The sequence below is a fragment of the Pavona decussata genome, unplaced genomic scaffold, assembly GCF_977016875.1.
Source record: "Pavona decussata unplaced genomic scaffold, jaPavDecu1.1 SCAFFOLD_124, whole genome shotgun sequence".
Lineage (NCBI taxonomy): Eukaryota > Metazoa > Cnidaria > Anthozoa > Scleractinia > Agariciidae > Pavona > Pavona decussata.
The window spans coordinates 1,559,097-1,572,070 of NW_028145538.1; the positions used below are offsets into that span (position 1 = coordinate 1,559,097).

Here is a 12,974-nt window from a genome sequence, read left to right on the forward strand (position 1 = left end):
CATCAAAAGTCACTTAGGGCCTTATTCCACGCACCCCTTCAATTGGTGCCAGTGTATTACGGTAAGTAGACACCAGTGGGAGCGCTCTAGCTACTGACAGCTCCTCCAACATAAAATGAGCAATGTTTAATGTCAAATGCCACCATATGCATGAACACTGATTTGGTTGAAATTCTGTCTGTTTGTTTTTTCAAAGACACAAACTGATCTTATGTACAAAAATTGTTATTAATAGATAGATGCATGCTACAAAGTTCACAAGATCAACCAAAAGCTAGTTCAACACAAATAGTCACATGCCCAGCTGCCCTGCAGTCCTCACAGGGTGACTGTTAGTAGTTTCTTTGCATGTAAGACAGCCTGCAGTCTTACAGTTGATTGGAGTCGCAGATTTATAATTTATTATAATTTCAGCTTTTAAGTTCCAATCTGTCATTAGATCATGCTTCAGATTACGGTCTTCTTCACAACTCATTAATGATTCACAAGCCCATTGACCTATCAAGTGGTCGATAAAACATCACGTGCAGTGGTTTTAAAACCCGATAAAACCTCCTCCTTATTAACAGTATGCGGTGTTTAATGTTTTTCTGGTATGCTAATTTCCAATGATCACAAAAGCATCATTGTTATGGACTCTCTTGACACACGCTTTTCCAGGAATGTTTTGGAAGCTGTTCAAAAAACTCGTAGCACATGTTTTATCAGGTCTAAAACCACTAGGCTGCGCCTCGTGGTTTCAAATCCCGATAAAACACTGCTACTTGTGTTTTAAACATTACATAACATACACTTTTCTGTGATGCCATAGATTGTAAATTACTGTGGTGAGTGAAAGACAGTTTGTTCTCTGTCAGTAAATGTTCAGTTTTTCCCTGGTAAAGTAACCCACATCTTGGCTCTACTGACAGGTTCAGAGATATGGAATTCACCAGAAAAAGTTGGATTAATGGCAGATGCAATTAACAAACTTTTGGGCAGCCTTTTAAAAGGTATGCTTTTGTCAGCGTAATTTTGTGTGTCAGGGAAAAAAATTATGGCAAAATAAAGATCGTCTCCAGCTTTTCTGAAAGTGTCTGTTTAGTACAGGCTTTAATGGTAATATAGAAATGACCAGGTCTCCACTTAAACAGGGACGTTTTACAGTATGCATTGGAACAAAATTTTGGGACTTTGCCCATTTAATACAAGTCTAATAAAGGGTGTCCACTCAATCCAATTTTCACTGTATTCTTGGTTTTCACGTGACATCACCAAATTCTAGAATTCAAAACCGGGAGGCCTACATAATTTTTGCCTTCATTAAAGGAAAGATTACCTAAAAATATGTCTTTTCAAAATTTCTTAACTCGATGTCGTACTTCCTTTTGAAAAAAGAACAGTTTCAATTTCCGAGTTTTCATCGTGCGTGACATCAAGAGGACGGCCGTGACAGAGCTGTTCCGATCTTTAAAACGCCTCTTCGGGTGATTTTCAGCATTCTAAACAATTTAAGTTTGAGGAGAAATATTCATCTTCACATTCGAAAATTCGCAAGGGAAAACAAACCTCTTTTCTGGCAAAAGTGAACTCCAGATGTTTTTTCCTATTTCCTGCCACCATGTTTGTGTCCCTCAGAGGGACACCAACATGGAGTCTCCATACTAAGCTCTATAAATTTGTGTGAAACATTTTGTCAAATAACTGGAGTACGGAATACCGCACAGATCTGACACTTGGACAGGTTTCTTATTTGCTTATCATCTATAACATGTCAATTTCTTGACTTCATTCATGGAATGGTTTCAATTTTTTTTTTCACACACACGGCAATGGCGTGACAGTGAAAACCGGCAATTCAGAAAGACAGGATAAGAATGCCTTTTCCACTATAGCATAAGCCATCTGCAATAATTATTGGTCAGTACATTTTGTTGTTCTTCCATATATCGTCTTTAAAGACCTTTTTCATAAATGGCGGCCTATGTATTATTTTTTTCAAAATATGTTAGTTAGCCTTACTAACCTCGTTTTAGAGTAAAAATTCTATTAAAATTTTGCCCATGCTAGCGAGGCTAGTAAGGCTAATTTCCACGAAAATAACAGAAAAATTTATCTGCTGCCATTTATGAAAAAGGTCTATAAATATATGTTACCAGCTGAAATTCTGCTGGCACATGCTTATTGCCCCACCTTTTGAAATCCAGACAGCAGACATGCACAACAGGGTCCCTTTGAAGTAAAATGCCAGCAATAGCCAACATTCTGGGATGGTAAAATGCTTAAATATTAATTAATTTGGACCTTCAATTGGATAAGTTCCACTTTATAAAACTTCGATCCCAGTGGTGCATGTGTTTACCGACATTTTAGATCCACTAGTTCATAAGTAAGAAGTGAATTAACAAAAATTTAAAAAAGAAATAAAAAAAAAAAAACAATAACAAAACATGAATATAATGCTGTAGATGTGAAAAAAAGGTTCACTTTAATTTCGAGCAGAACTTCATTAAGGTCAATGTGTAATTAAATATACATACTTATTGTATGCTAAGCTAGAACAAAGATCTTCATCTTTCTTCCCCTTGCAGCATTGTTTTGTAGCTTGCAGGCAATATTACTTTAGGGCCAGAAGTTACAAACTCTGTTAAATGTCTGTAAACTGAAGCGACATGAACCTAAACAAGTGTTGATAGTTAACAAATACTGAAATTGCAGTCAGGTATGTTCCTGATAAAACTCTGATTTAGACTGAAAATTTTGACACAGTCTAAAAATATGTTTAAAACCAAATGTGTAAAATTGCTCAATGTTTGATTGGAAATCTTTGATTTTCATCACCATGATGGAATAAAATATTGTGGTGCTGAAAATATAAATATGGCTCTTTAATTATATGCAAATATGAAAAAGAATTATGTTAAGATGTCAATGTGATTGTTTCATGCATTTGGATCCCTAGTGGAGTGCCATGCAAGCCTCAAGGCGCAGTCTATACACTGTCAACTATTCTAGTTTAACATTATCAAAATTTGTTGAAACCATTCTTTTATTCCCTAAAATCAATCATTACTTCTTCAATTCTTGAAATAATGAAAATTTGTCACAATCCTTTAATTTCTATCAGCTAGTGATCATGAATCCTTGCGTCACTTGTTTGTTTACTACTTATTTAACTTTTATTTTAATCAATTTGTAAACACCTAATTTATTTCTATTTAGGTTAGTATAGACATACCTACCCGCCTCGACTAGCTTCAGCTATTTGCGGGTAGGTATATAACCAGCTTGTAACTGTCTGTTTTAATAAAGTGTTGTTGTGTGTAACTAGCAAGTGAATACAATAACTTATAAAGGGCGATTATTTTTTAAAATTGTTTTACTCCTGGCCAACATCAACTGATGTGCAAGTTGGGCAATTGTTAGTGTCAGACTAATCTTCAGGTTGAGGATGCACTCTATAACTAGTGGGTCATTTCACAAACAAAAGCATTGAAAGACATTTCCAAGTGGTTCTGAAATGGAGGACTTTAACCCAGATTTAGTTCCTGTTGTGCTGTCAACTTTTGTCCCATGTGGATTAGAACCTAATATAATGTGTGGCAATTCAAACCAAAAGAAAAATAAGATTTAAAACAGTGTGTTAGATTAATGTGATACATGTCCCCCTTGTTTCTTTAGAATGTACTAAAAAAGTGCACTGCAGTTACGATACATTGAACTAACAGCAGGGATTTTTGCAGAAATTGTGTGGAACAGAAATGAAGAATGTGGCAGTTAGGTAAAGTCCAAGCCCCATCTCTAAGCACTTTAAATACTTCTCTATACTGTTTGAGTCAAAAAAATGATTCTTCAGATCCTAATAACATTCAGTTGTTAATGGCAGACACCAGACAGTTATTTTAAGACTTGTACAAATCGTGCTTTCAGCATTCTGTTGAAACTCCTTCCATTGTGGTTAGGCAAATTGTTCATACATGTCAGAGAAATATCACAAGAAGAATGAAACAATGTGCTTCGCACAGCTGAGCTCACGACCACAATTTTTGAACCCATTCACATCACAAGTCCTTTAAATAAAACTTTAAATAAAAAATCCAGATCTACAAACCTGAATTTCTACATGAGAAAAGGAACTGTTTGAAAGGACAAAAATATATCAGCTAACTTGGACTGTATCATATGAATATTTGGTTTATCAACAGAGTTGACAACTGCAGAAAAATCGTAATACTCAGCCACTTGTTTCATTTCACTGAAGAATGAGTGGTTCTCCTAGCTACATGCTTTGTTCTAGAAAGTGTTTGGACAAAATGTAATTGAGATCCGGCCGGGTATTCTGAAAAATCGCCCCAACAAATCTAACGTTTTGTTTATTCGAATAACACTAATAAAGCTCAGAATCAACGCGAGATGTTAAAACTCTCGGACGCGAGAGGCACTCGCAAACTTCGCGTCGTCCACGTTTACTAACACGCGAGTGCGAGAAACGCTACACGCGGAGGTTCTCGGCTTTGTTTCGTTACACTCACGTTGAAGAATTACGAACAATTTGGAGTCTTTAAAATGGTGAACAGCGTATGAAAAGTTAGTTTAAAAGCAGTTCTCACCTGTGAGTTCGTTATTCTGCAGACTAGAAAAAAGAGGACGAATAAAGAGGCCGTCCTGCGAGAGAAAAACAACGAGAATTAGAGCGTGAGACGATGCGCTGGGAAAACCGGGTGAAGAGAATATTCATCCATAGAAGAACAAGCCGATTGGAGAAATTTACGAAGCGTATGAAACGTTTGACAAAACCTACCTTAACCTCATGGCGAACAAATATCAAATAGGCTGCAACAAGAGGCTAAGCATGCAGATTCCAAGCGCAGTACCAGCGAAACGCTACGCGGCTGATCGACCTCGGACGTACAAGGGCTTGTTATCCGAAGCCAGTACCAATTCAAAGGAAGTGAGAAAAAGCGATTGTATTGCAATCGGATCCTGTGACACTTGTCAGGCCTGTTTGTGACCTCACATTTTTGGGGGATGGTCTGTGAAGGCGGGGAGTGATGAAGAGGAAATATCGCAATTCAGGATTGAATGAGCTCACACCTCAATAACACGCATATTTTAGCACTCCTTGGCGCCAAACCTTTCCACCGTTTCGCGGCAAGCATGTTTACTTTACAGATACCAAAGTTAAAAATCTGACAAGTTTGTTTAAGTTTCTACTTGGAAAAATTTCAAAGAGCCGCGCATAAACAAACGAACAAACAAGCAAACACATACAGCACCTCTGGATTGTACTGCTCAATTGCTTTCATTTGAATGGTCACACTTTAGGATTTTATTGTAACCATCATGATCCAAAGTCAGGATCGCCTGTTTTGTTGAAGTATAAATACTCGATAGTTTTAATTGGACAATCGTACTTTGGATTATTTAAATGTTAATGAAACCACTGCTGATCAATGGCTTTCAATTCATTTAATCCACTGTCCGAAAAGATAGAGAACGTATTATTTCCGACTTGGAAGCTACTAAAACTGCTCTCACATCCGGCCAGTTATCGAGAAGGCATTTTGCTACGGGTTCTCAGCGAATAGAACTCCGTCTGTTCGAGGTCGTTCTTGTCTAGTCTGTGCTAAAACGCTCTGATGAAAGAAGCCTTGTTGTCGCGCGCGCGTTTCAAGAATAACGGATTGACGAAAATCGCATCCGAGAAAAAATAAAGTCGGAAAGACAGGATATTTCCACGCCTCAGTAATCAAAGGGATTTAATTATCTTGTGGCTGTATCTTATCGCGCGTGTCATCTGCGATTTTTTGTAATCATTTTTGAGGACTATACGAGGTCATGTGTTAGCGCTGCAGCACTGTTTTGAGATTAATTTAACTTAAATCATCGCAGTTTTGAGCTCGACTTCTATGAGTTTAAACCGGAAAGTTTTGGCAAATTCACAGACAACTAATTTGCAAGAATGGAGGTGTAAAGAAAACAAAGTACAGTTCCGTAAACAATTTGTAAGTTCAGAGTTGGAAACGGTTTTTCTTCCAGACCACACACAGAAAAAAAGAAAAGTTGCCCGTTCGGAAAACAAGCGCGAATCATCACAGTTGTTTTGAAATGTAAAGAGTCGAAGTGATTTAACGCTAGAACGTGCAGGAAAAGGGCGATCCAGTGTAAAGGTAAACAGCTCTCATTTTTTTTTAATGTTTTCTCTTCAATTTTGTAAGGGTGCCGGTTTCAGCTCGTAAAAAAGAACGTCGAAGTTTGGTTACGTCAAATAAACAAAGCTTTGCTGATCTCCTGTGACATTTTTTAAGCAACTGCTGCGTGCGCAAAGTCAAGCGTGAGCTGCGATAAAAAACGTTTTTCACAAATATCACGAGACACCTTTGACTTTTCGAACCCACCCTTAAAAAAAAAAAAAAATCCTTGTACACTATAAAACAGTTTGTCATCATCTCAAACAAAGCTGCCTCGGGAGGTCTTCCGTTCGGCTGTTTTTTCTCGGCCCGTCAAGCTTGAGGACGCCGGCGCGCGAACGGGTCAAGATGCAAGGCGTAATAGTGACTCCAATCTCAATCACCTAAAATCTGCAGAAAATATTACAGCTCAGCGATAATTCGCCGCTTATAAATTATTCCATGGGCGCGGTCTGTTTATCCTGTGTCTGGCAGCTCCTTGGAATAAGATCACCGATCGATCTGGAATGACAAACATTTGCGGTTAAGATCCTTGGAGGGCCCTTTCCGGTTGCCGCCATATTTTCTCGGTAAAAGGCAACAACCTTCCCGCAATTTAAAAACACGGGCAGCTCGTCAATAATCCACGATCCTTCGTATTTCAAACAAAACGCCACGTTTTGCTGCACCAAGTCTGCCGTGAACTAGCTAGAACTGAAGAATACATTTCGGTTGTGGCTTTTGTTTTGCTGGAAAAATGATGCTTCAAATCAAATGAGGCCACCCCCGGTCCGTTACCGCCCCAGAATAGAAACTTCTTGAAAATGTTCAAAAAAAAAAAAAAAAAAAAAAACTCACAAACCATGACCTGAAATTATTTTTAAAAGACTATCAAGCATTTGCCACCATTGAACCCGCCCTAATAAGACTCTCCGGAAATTTCCGATGAATTATTAGATTAGCGTTACAGTCTCATTTTGCATTGACAGTCCCGGACAGTAAAGTATTGTTCCTGATAAGTGAAACAAGAACCCTCCCCATTTCACTTCTCTGCCACCTTGGGAATTCCGCGATCTGTCAATAAAACATGAAACTCTATCACCTATGACACGTGAAACAAAAGCCGCTTTCTCAATCTTGGCATCTTGGTCTGCTCGGCCAGCCGCATTCGTTGATCACCGTGCAAGTATTGCTCTCTTCACACTCTCGAAAAAGTCTCGTTGACTTAGCATGAGCAGATAGGGGCCCAACAATTCACGGATATATTTATCAACTATGCGGTATGTTATGGTTACGGCATCTGCAACTGCGATCGATTGAAGCCACGTTGTTTTTGGCGTTTTCCTGAGTTTGTCAGAGAAGATCCCATGTTAGCGAGAGCCGCGCGCGTCTCCGCCACTCATGTTTTGACGCGGTTTGTTGTTGTTTGCAGGTTTTCAGTGCGCTTTATCGCTCTTTTCGTCGTTTGTGGCTGGACATTAGTGCATTCTCCTGTCGTGGACGCCACGGTAAGTCCTTTGTTTCATCCTTCTTTCAGCAAAAACATCCGAAATTCAACTCACTTTGCAAAATATGGGAAACAAACCGCACCACCGAAAACCTTCGCTCGGTGACAGTACAGGATTTAATTCACAAGCTCTGAAATGAGGGCCACTTTCTATATAAGACTCGCCTGTTAATTTCTGCTCCAATTTAGAAACACGTACCCGAAACATTATCACTGAATTCAACAAGAACGCAGAAAACGAGCGGATGGTCTGTACCGAACAGATCCAAGCTGGGGTTTTGGCAATAAAGAATAACTATTCGTTTGGAAACAGCTCAAATTTTGTAACAGTTGAGGGTATCGTCGCCACAGGGTAAACCCGTCCCAGAAACATTTGTTCCTTGAAGACTGATGTCCGTTTCATTCAATCCATTGTTACATTACACGAGGAACTCTCCCCGTCTCGCTCGAGTCGCGCGTGGTTTGGGGAACACAACGTTAACTGGCACTCTGAGTATTTAAAATTTACAAAATTGGCAAAGCAAAGTCCCAAATTATATTTTGGATGCCTTTTTTTAAAAAAATTATTATCACCACAGGAAGTGCTACTCGGTAGCTTTCTATCCCGGCCTTTTATTTGTAGATAAGCTGCTTCGTATATTTACGAACGCATGGACTGTAGACAAAATATGTTATTCCAAAAATGATGCTATGAACTTTAATAATTTTAGATAGGTAATACCATGTATATGGGACTACCCTAACAAACTGCTGAAGTTGTTGTTGTTGAAACTTCGTACAGCCACGTGCTTTTAACTTATGGCGGTGAAACAGTGAAAGGGCATTTGGCCACTTAAAAAGGAAACACAAAAGGTTTCCCTTTAGATTCTTCACGATTAAAAAACTAGCAAAGAAAATATGTTGTTTCTATTACAGTTTTCGTGGTCTTTCATCTCGTGCAGTCGTTTTGTGTTGGTAACTTTCTAGTAGACCAGGCTAGTTGACTTTCGAGGAAGTATCTCGCGCATCTTGCGCGAAGCCAGGAAAAAGTGAGAGGCTTCCGCGCGAGTTGACACGCACGACTCGCGTGAGCGTGAACATGTGCGGTTTAAAACCGACGAAAGACATGCGACAGAAAATAATCCGTGACAAACGTGTTTAAACTGCTCTGCAGTCGGGAATATATGCTTGTAATAACGTGGCGATAAGAAATAATCTCTCTTGAAACTGCCATCAACAGCACGACAGTTTTCCTTACAGACACAGGAAAAACCCCGGTTTCTTCTAACCAAACAAAAACAAGCGAGGCGACAGCGGCAGACCTGGATGTGAATTGATCGTTGTGTAACATTAGAACCCCTGAAGATCATTTATTTAAGCTTCGCGGGTATTCGCGGGAACAGCCCTGAATAATTTGCGTACCGTTTGCGGTTTGGTTTTAAGAAGGGATGAGTTATTTTTGTTGGGCTTAACGCAAAATCTTGGCAATCTTATGCTTCTTGCAAACATTTCGTCGTGACTCGGTACTTCGAGAATTAAATCAAAAATTATTTTCCGAAGTATAAATATCATCTGTTTGTCATTGTCTTCCAAATCGTCCCGCCGAATCGACCTTTATTTTGATTCATTTCCGGCCAGTCTGGAGCGATTGTGGGAGAACTCTCCCGTCGGTCCTTTTCTTTGCTCGAAATCGTTGATACCCTAATAGAGAGCTAGTAACCTAAATGAAGCGGAAAGGATATGGTGCTACGCCATTTGTAACAAATTTACATGAATCGCGTGAACTATCTAAATTAATTTTTCCTCTCCCGAAATGAGCCTAACAAAATCGGACTATCCTAAAGCCTTCAATCGCTATCTTCCGCTCGCTAATTAATTGACCGGTTGACTCCCAGTTTCAAAAGTCATGAAAATCCGTTTTGCCTCTCGAGGCTTTCTCGTGCGTAGAAAGCATACCCCAAATTATGATCATTCAAATGAAAGCTACTGAGCAGAGCGTTCCTGTGGTGGTTGTTTTTTCAACATTTTCGGAAAAATGTCAGGATTTCCTCTTGCTTTTACTAAAAGCTGAAGGATGTTTACAAATGCTATCCGATCGTGACTACAAGCCCCAGCGTTGCACGTTTCTGTGTTCTTTGGGCATTGAGTCAAACCGCAAACATAAAAGGCGAGGTCCCTGCGCTGAGAGTAATTTCCCGTTAAAGTTCTAGATCTTGTCTGTCATTAGGGGCAGATATGTTAAAACGATCATTAACACGCGACTTTAATATAAAGCTCTTTTTTCAGCTCTTTTTGTGGTGTGTGTATCTCCGTTCACCCGTTTCTCCGTGGGGCTCTTTGAGCATATTAGCCTAGGGTTACCATTTTTTTTCAGTTAAGTGGTTTAATGCGCTTTAAATGACTTTTCTCCCTTAATCAAAGTTTAAGGCTTAAAGAGTAAATCAATTTGGAAACAAAATTTGATTAAAACTAGGGACAGAGCGGGGAAATCACGAATCTAGGAAACACTTGTTTTCCGCATTCGAAATTAATTGTTTACCTCCGCCTCCACCAAATATTTGAGTTCAGCAATCAAACACATTGAAGCAAAAAAAGTGTTTGTTCTGCGAGTGTTCAATTGGTTTTTACTTAATCCCGAGTCGAACACAATTAAATTTAGTATGTTAAATCACTCAAAATACACAGCTTCCTTATTGTGTGGGTGCATCACGTAGTATAGTAGCTGAAACAGTTCAAACACGCTTTTTGCCATCGCAATGCACGTGGGCGCTCGACGTACCATAAATTCGAACCCTATCGAACGCTCGATCAAACATAACTTCTTGTGTTGGTTCATGGAAATCAAATGTTAGGAGAGCAGTTAAAGTATCAAACAGTACCTCGGGAAAGAGCCGCTAAGAAGTATTCTATTCAGAAACAGCCCCACAGCTTGTATCGCCTTTCAAATGAATGGTCGCACTTTAGGATTTCATCCACAGACTCAAAAAGTTAGAACCCCCTTGAACAGCACCGCTGGAAACCGCCGCGGCTCACTAGTTTTAATTTAAATAGGTCTTATCACGGTTTTCGACGCCATTTTGACGGGTAGGCAAACAGGCTTGAAATAACAGTGTTTGTATGGAAATCCGATGTCAAATAATTTTCATAAAACGTCGCTTCTGAAAAATTCATGAATTGGAAACTTTTGGCACTAGGAAAAGGATTTTAAGAACAAAATTGGAGGGATGTAGCTGTGCCAGAAAGCGTCCAGTCGTGTTTTGAACTTTCCATACATTTTCCTGTATTTTTTCCCGCGAATTATTTTTAGTAGCAGTTCACGGCTGGTTCGCTATACAGACAAATGTATGGAAAGTTCAAAACACGACTGGACGCTTTCTGTCACAGCTACATCCCTCCAATTTTGTTCTTAAAATCCTTTTCCTAGTGCCAAAAGTTTCCAATTCATGAATTTTTTAGAAGCGATGTTTAGAAAAATTATTTGACATCGGATTTCCATACAAACACTGTTATTTCAAGCCTGTTTGCCTACCCGTCAAAATGGCGTCGAAAACCGTGATAAGACCTATGGTCGCACCTAAGGATTTCATCCAGACTGACAGAATTGAACCACATTGTACGGTACAGAACAGACTGCCACAAGAAAGTGCTACCTAGTAACTTTCATTTGAATGATCACACTTGAGAAATTTAGCCACAGATTTAAAAGTTAGGAACTACCTTGCACTCCACAATAAATAGTACCAATGGGAAAATACTTCTCAGTAGCTTTCATTTGAATTGTCACACATTCGAATTTCATCCACAGACTCCAAAGTTAGAACCACCTTGTACAGCACAATAGACTATACCATAGGAAAGTAAAATGCTTTTATAGCTTTCACTTAAATGGTCACACTTTTCGATTCAATTCACAGACTCAAAAGTTAGGACCGCCTTGACAGCAAAATAAACAGTAGCACAGGAAAACACTACTTAATATTACCCAGGCTAAAAAGTTGGAATCCCGCACCTTGAATTGCACAGCATAATGAACAGGAATGTTAGAACCCACTAATATTCCATAATAAATGATGCCAAGGGAAAATACACTTAACAGTCTCCTTTTGATTGGTGATTCCATTGTGACAGCCCCAGAACACAACTCAAGGGGGAATGCCTCCACTCCCCCCTCCCCTATCAACTTGCCATACATGTTGTTAAGACCGTATTGTTTTGGCCTTTACAAAAGCCCATGCACTGATTTCCTATGCAAATATGCAAATGAACACAGCATCTACCCTGGAGTTCTTCTCCCAATGTACATGTCAGCAAATATACTTCGTCCAAAAAATTATCATCTAGGATAATTATAGCTGCATAGAACCATTTCAGTTATGACTGCGAACTTTTGAGAAGCACGCTGCACTGGATTAGAACTCAAGTGGCAACACAGAACTCATGCAGTCATGTTAGCGGCTGAAAACACACGTTAAACACATGCAGCATATAACAAACCAAGGCTGACATTACACTAACTGTGGTTTTCTTTTTGTGTTTCAACAGTGTCAGGGTTGCCAATCTTGTATTCCAAAATGTATAGGACCTAAAGGGGAACGGGTAGGTGTATCATTTAGTTGCTTTCAGTGAGTGTTACTCATAGCGATAATTATGTTGGAAAAAAGAAAGAGCAACAAGACACTGGTGTCAAATGAGATCATGCATGAGAGTTCTTTATCTTGTTGTTGCCAGCAGTAGTTTGGAAAAAGAATTGATATTACGCTATTTTTTGTTTTATTGTCAAATATTTTCCAACTTCAGTAACTTGGGAAAAAAAACAAGTGGATATAAAATTGCTGTATGCAAAATCCTGTTTATATTACCTCCCTGAGAACAGAGGTCCTGAACTCCTACCCCTTCTAGCACCTTATTATTCCTAAGGCAGGGATGTAGGTAAAGAAAAACATCAGCAGGATTTAAATAAACCCAGCCAGCTCTATTGGACTGGGTACCTTTAAAATTAGCCTCAAGCATTTGAGTTCCGTTGAGATTTCAGCCAGTGATAAGATCTCTTTTAGACAGTGAAATTTGCCGGTAGGCGGTTCTTTGTTGGTAGCCGGTTCTTAGGTCCTTTCCGCACTAGCACACAACAGGAATTGCCTTGTAAAACTCAGCACAAAATATTTGGTCGAGACAATTTTTGTATTCAAAGTTTGTATCCGCACTCGAAGCTATTGGCACTTTACAGCCTGTCCAATCTCTCAACAGTGGAAGCAGTAATAAAGTCTTTATGAAAAATGATTGACAAAAAAAACACAATTTTGTTTATTTTATTGATTTTGTCCAGTTTTTACTGCAGCAAA

At 39.1% G+C, this 12,974-nt stretch overlaps 2 protein-coding genes across 3 annotated transcripts in view; one reads left to right on the top strand and one right to left on the bottom strand.

Annotated features, from left to right (window-relative positions):
* LOC146469392 (uncharacterized) overlaps nucleotides 1–12,974 on the bottom strand; it is an 85,162-nt gene that overhangs the window by 70,414 nt on the left and 1,774 nt on the right. Inside the window, exons 1-2 of one of the 2 annotated variants that reach the window (XM_085123419.1) lie at nucleotides 4,781–4,941; nucleotides 4,590–4,644 (exon numbers count right to left, since the gene is read on the bottom strand). The exons of the other annotated variant lie outside the window; for it this stretch is intronic. Of the exons in view, the coding sequence (XP_084979545.1) occupies nucleotides 4,590–4,644; nucleotides 4,781–4,791 (66 nt within the window). The 5' untranslated portion in view covers nucleotides 4,792–4,941. Of the gene's footprint in view, nucleotides 1–4,589; nucleotides 4,645–4,780; nucleotides 4,942–12,974 lie in introns of those variants that run through there. 2 annotated transcript variants of the gene reach the window in all.
* Nucleotides 7,270–12,974, top strand: part of LOC146469393 (uncharacterized) — a 53,356-nt gene continuing 47,651 nt past the window's right edge. Inside the window, exons 1-3 of the mRNA XM_085123421.1 lie at nucleotides 7,270–7,429; nucleotides 7,582–7,657; nucleotides 12,178–12,231. Of these exons, the coding sequence (XP_084979547.1) occupies nucleotides 7,425–7,429; nucleotides 7,582–7,657; nucleotides 12,178–12,231 (135 nt within the window). The 5' untranslated portion in view covers nucleotides 7,270–7,424. The remainder of the gene's footprint in view (nucleotides 7,430–7,581; nucleotides 7,658–12,177; nucleotides 12,232–12,974) is intronic.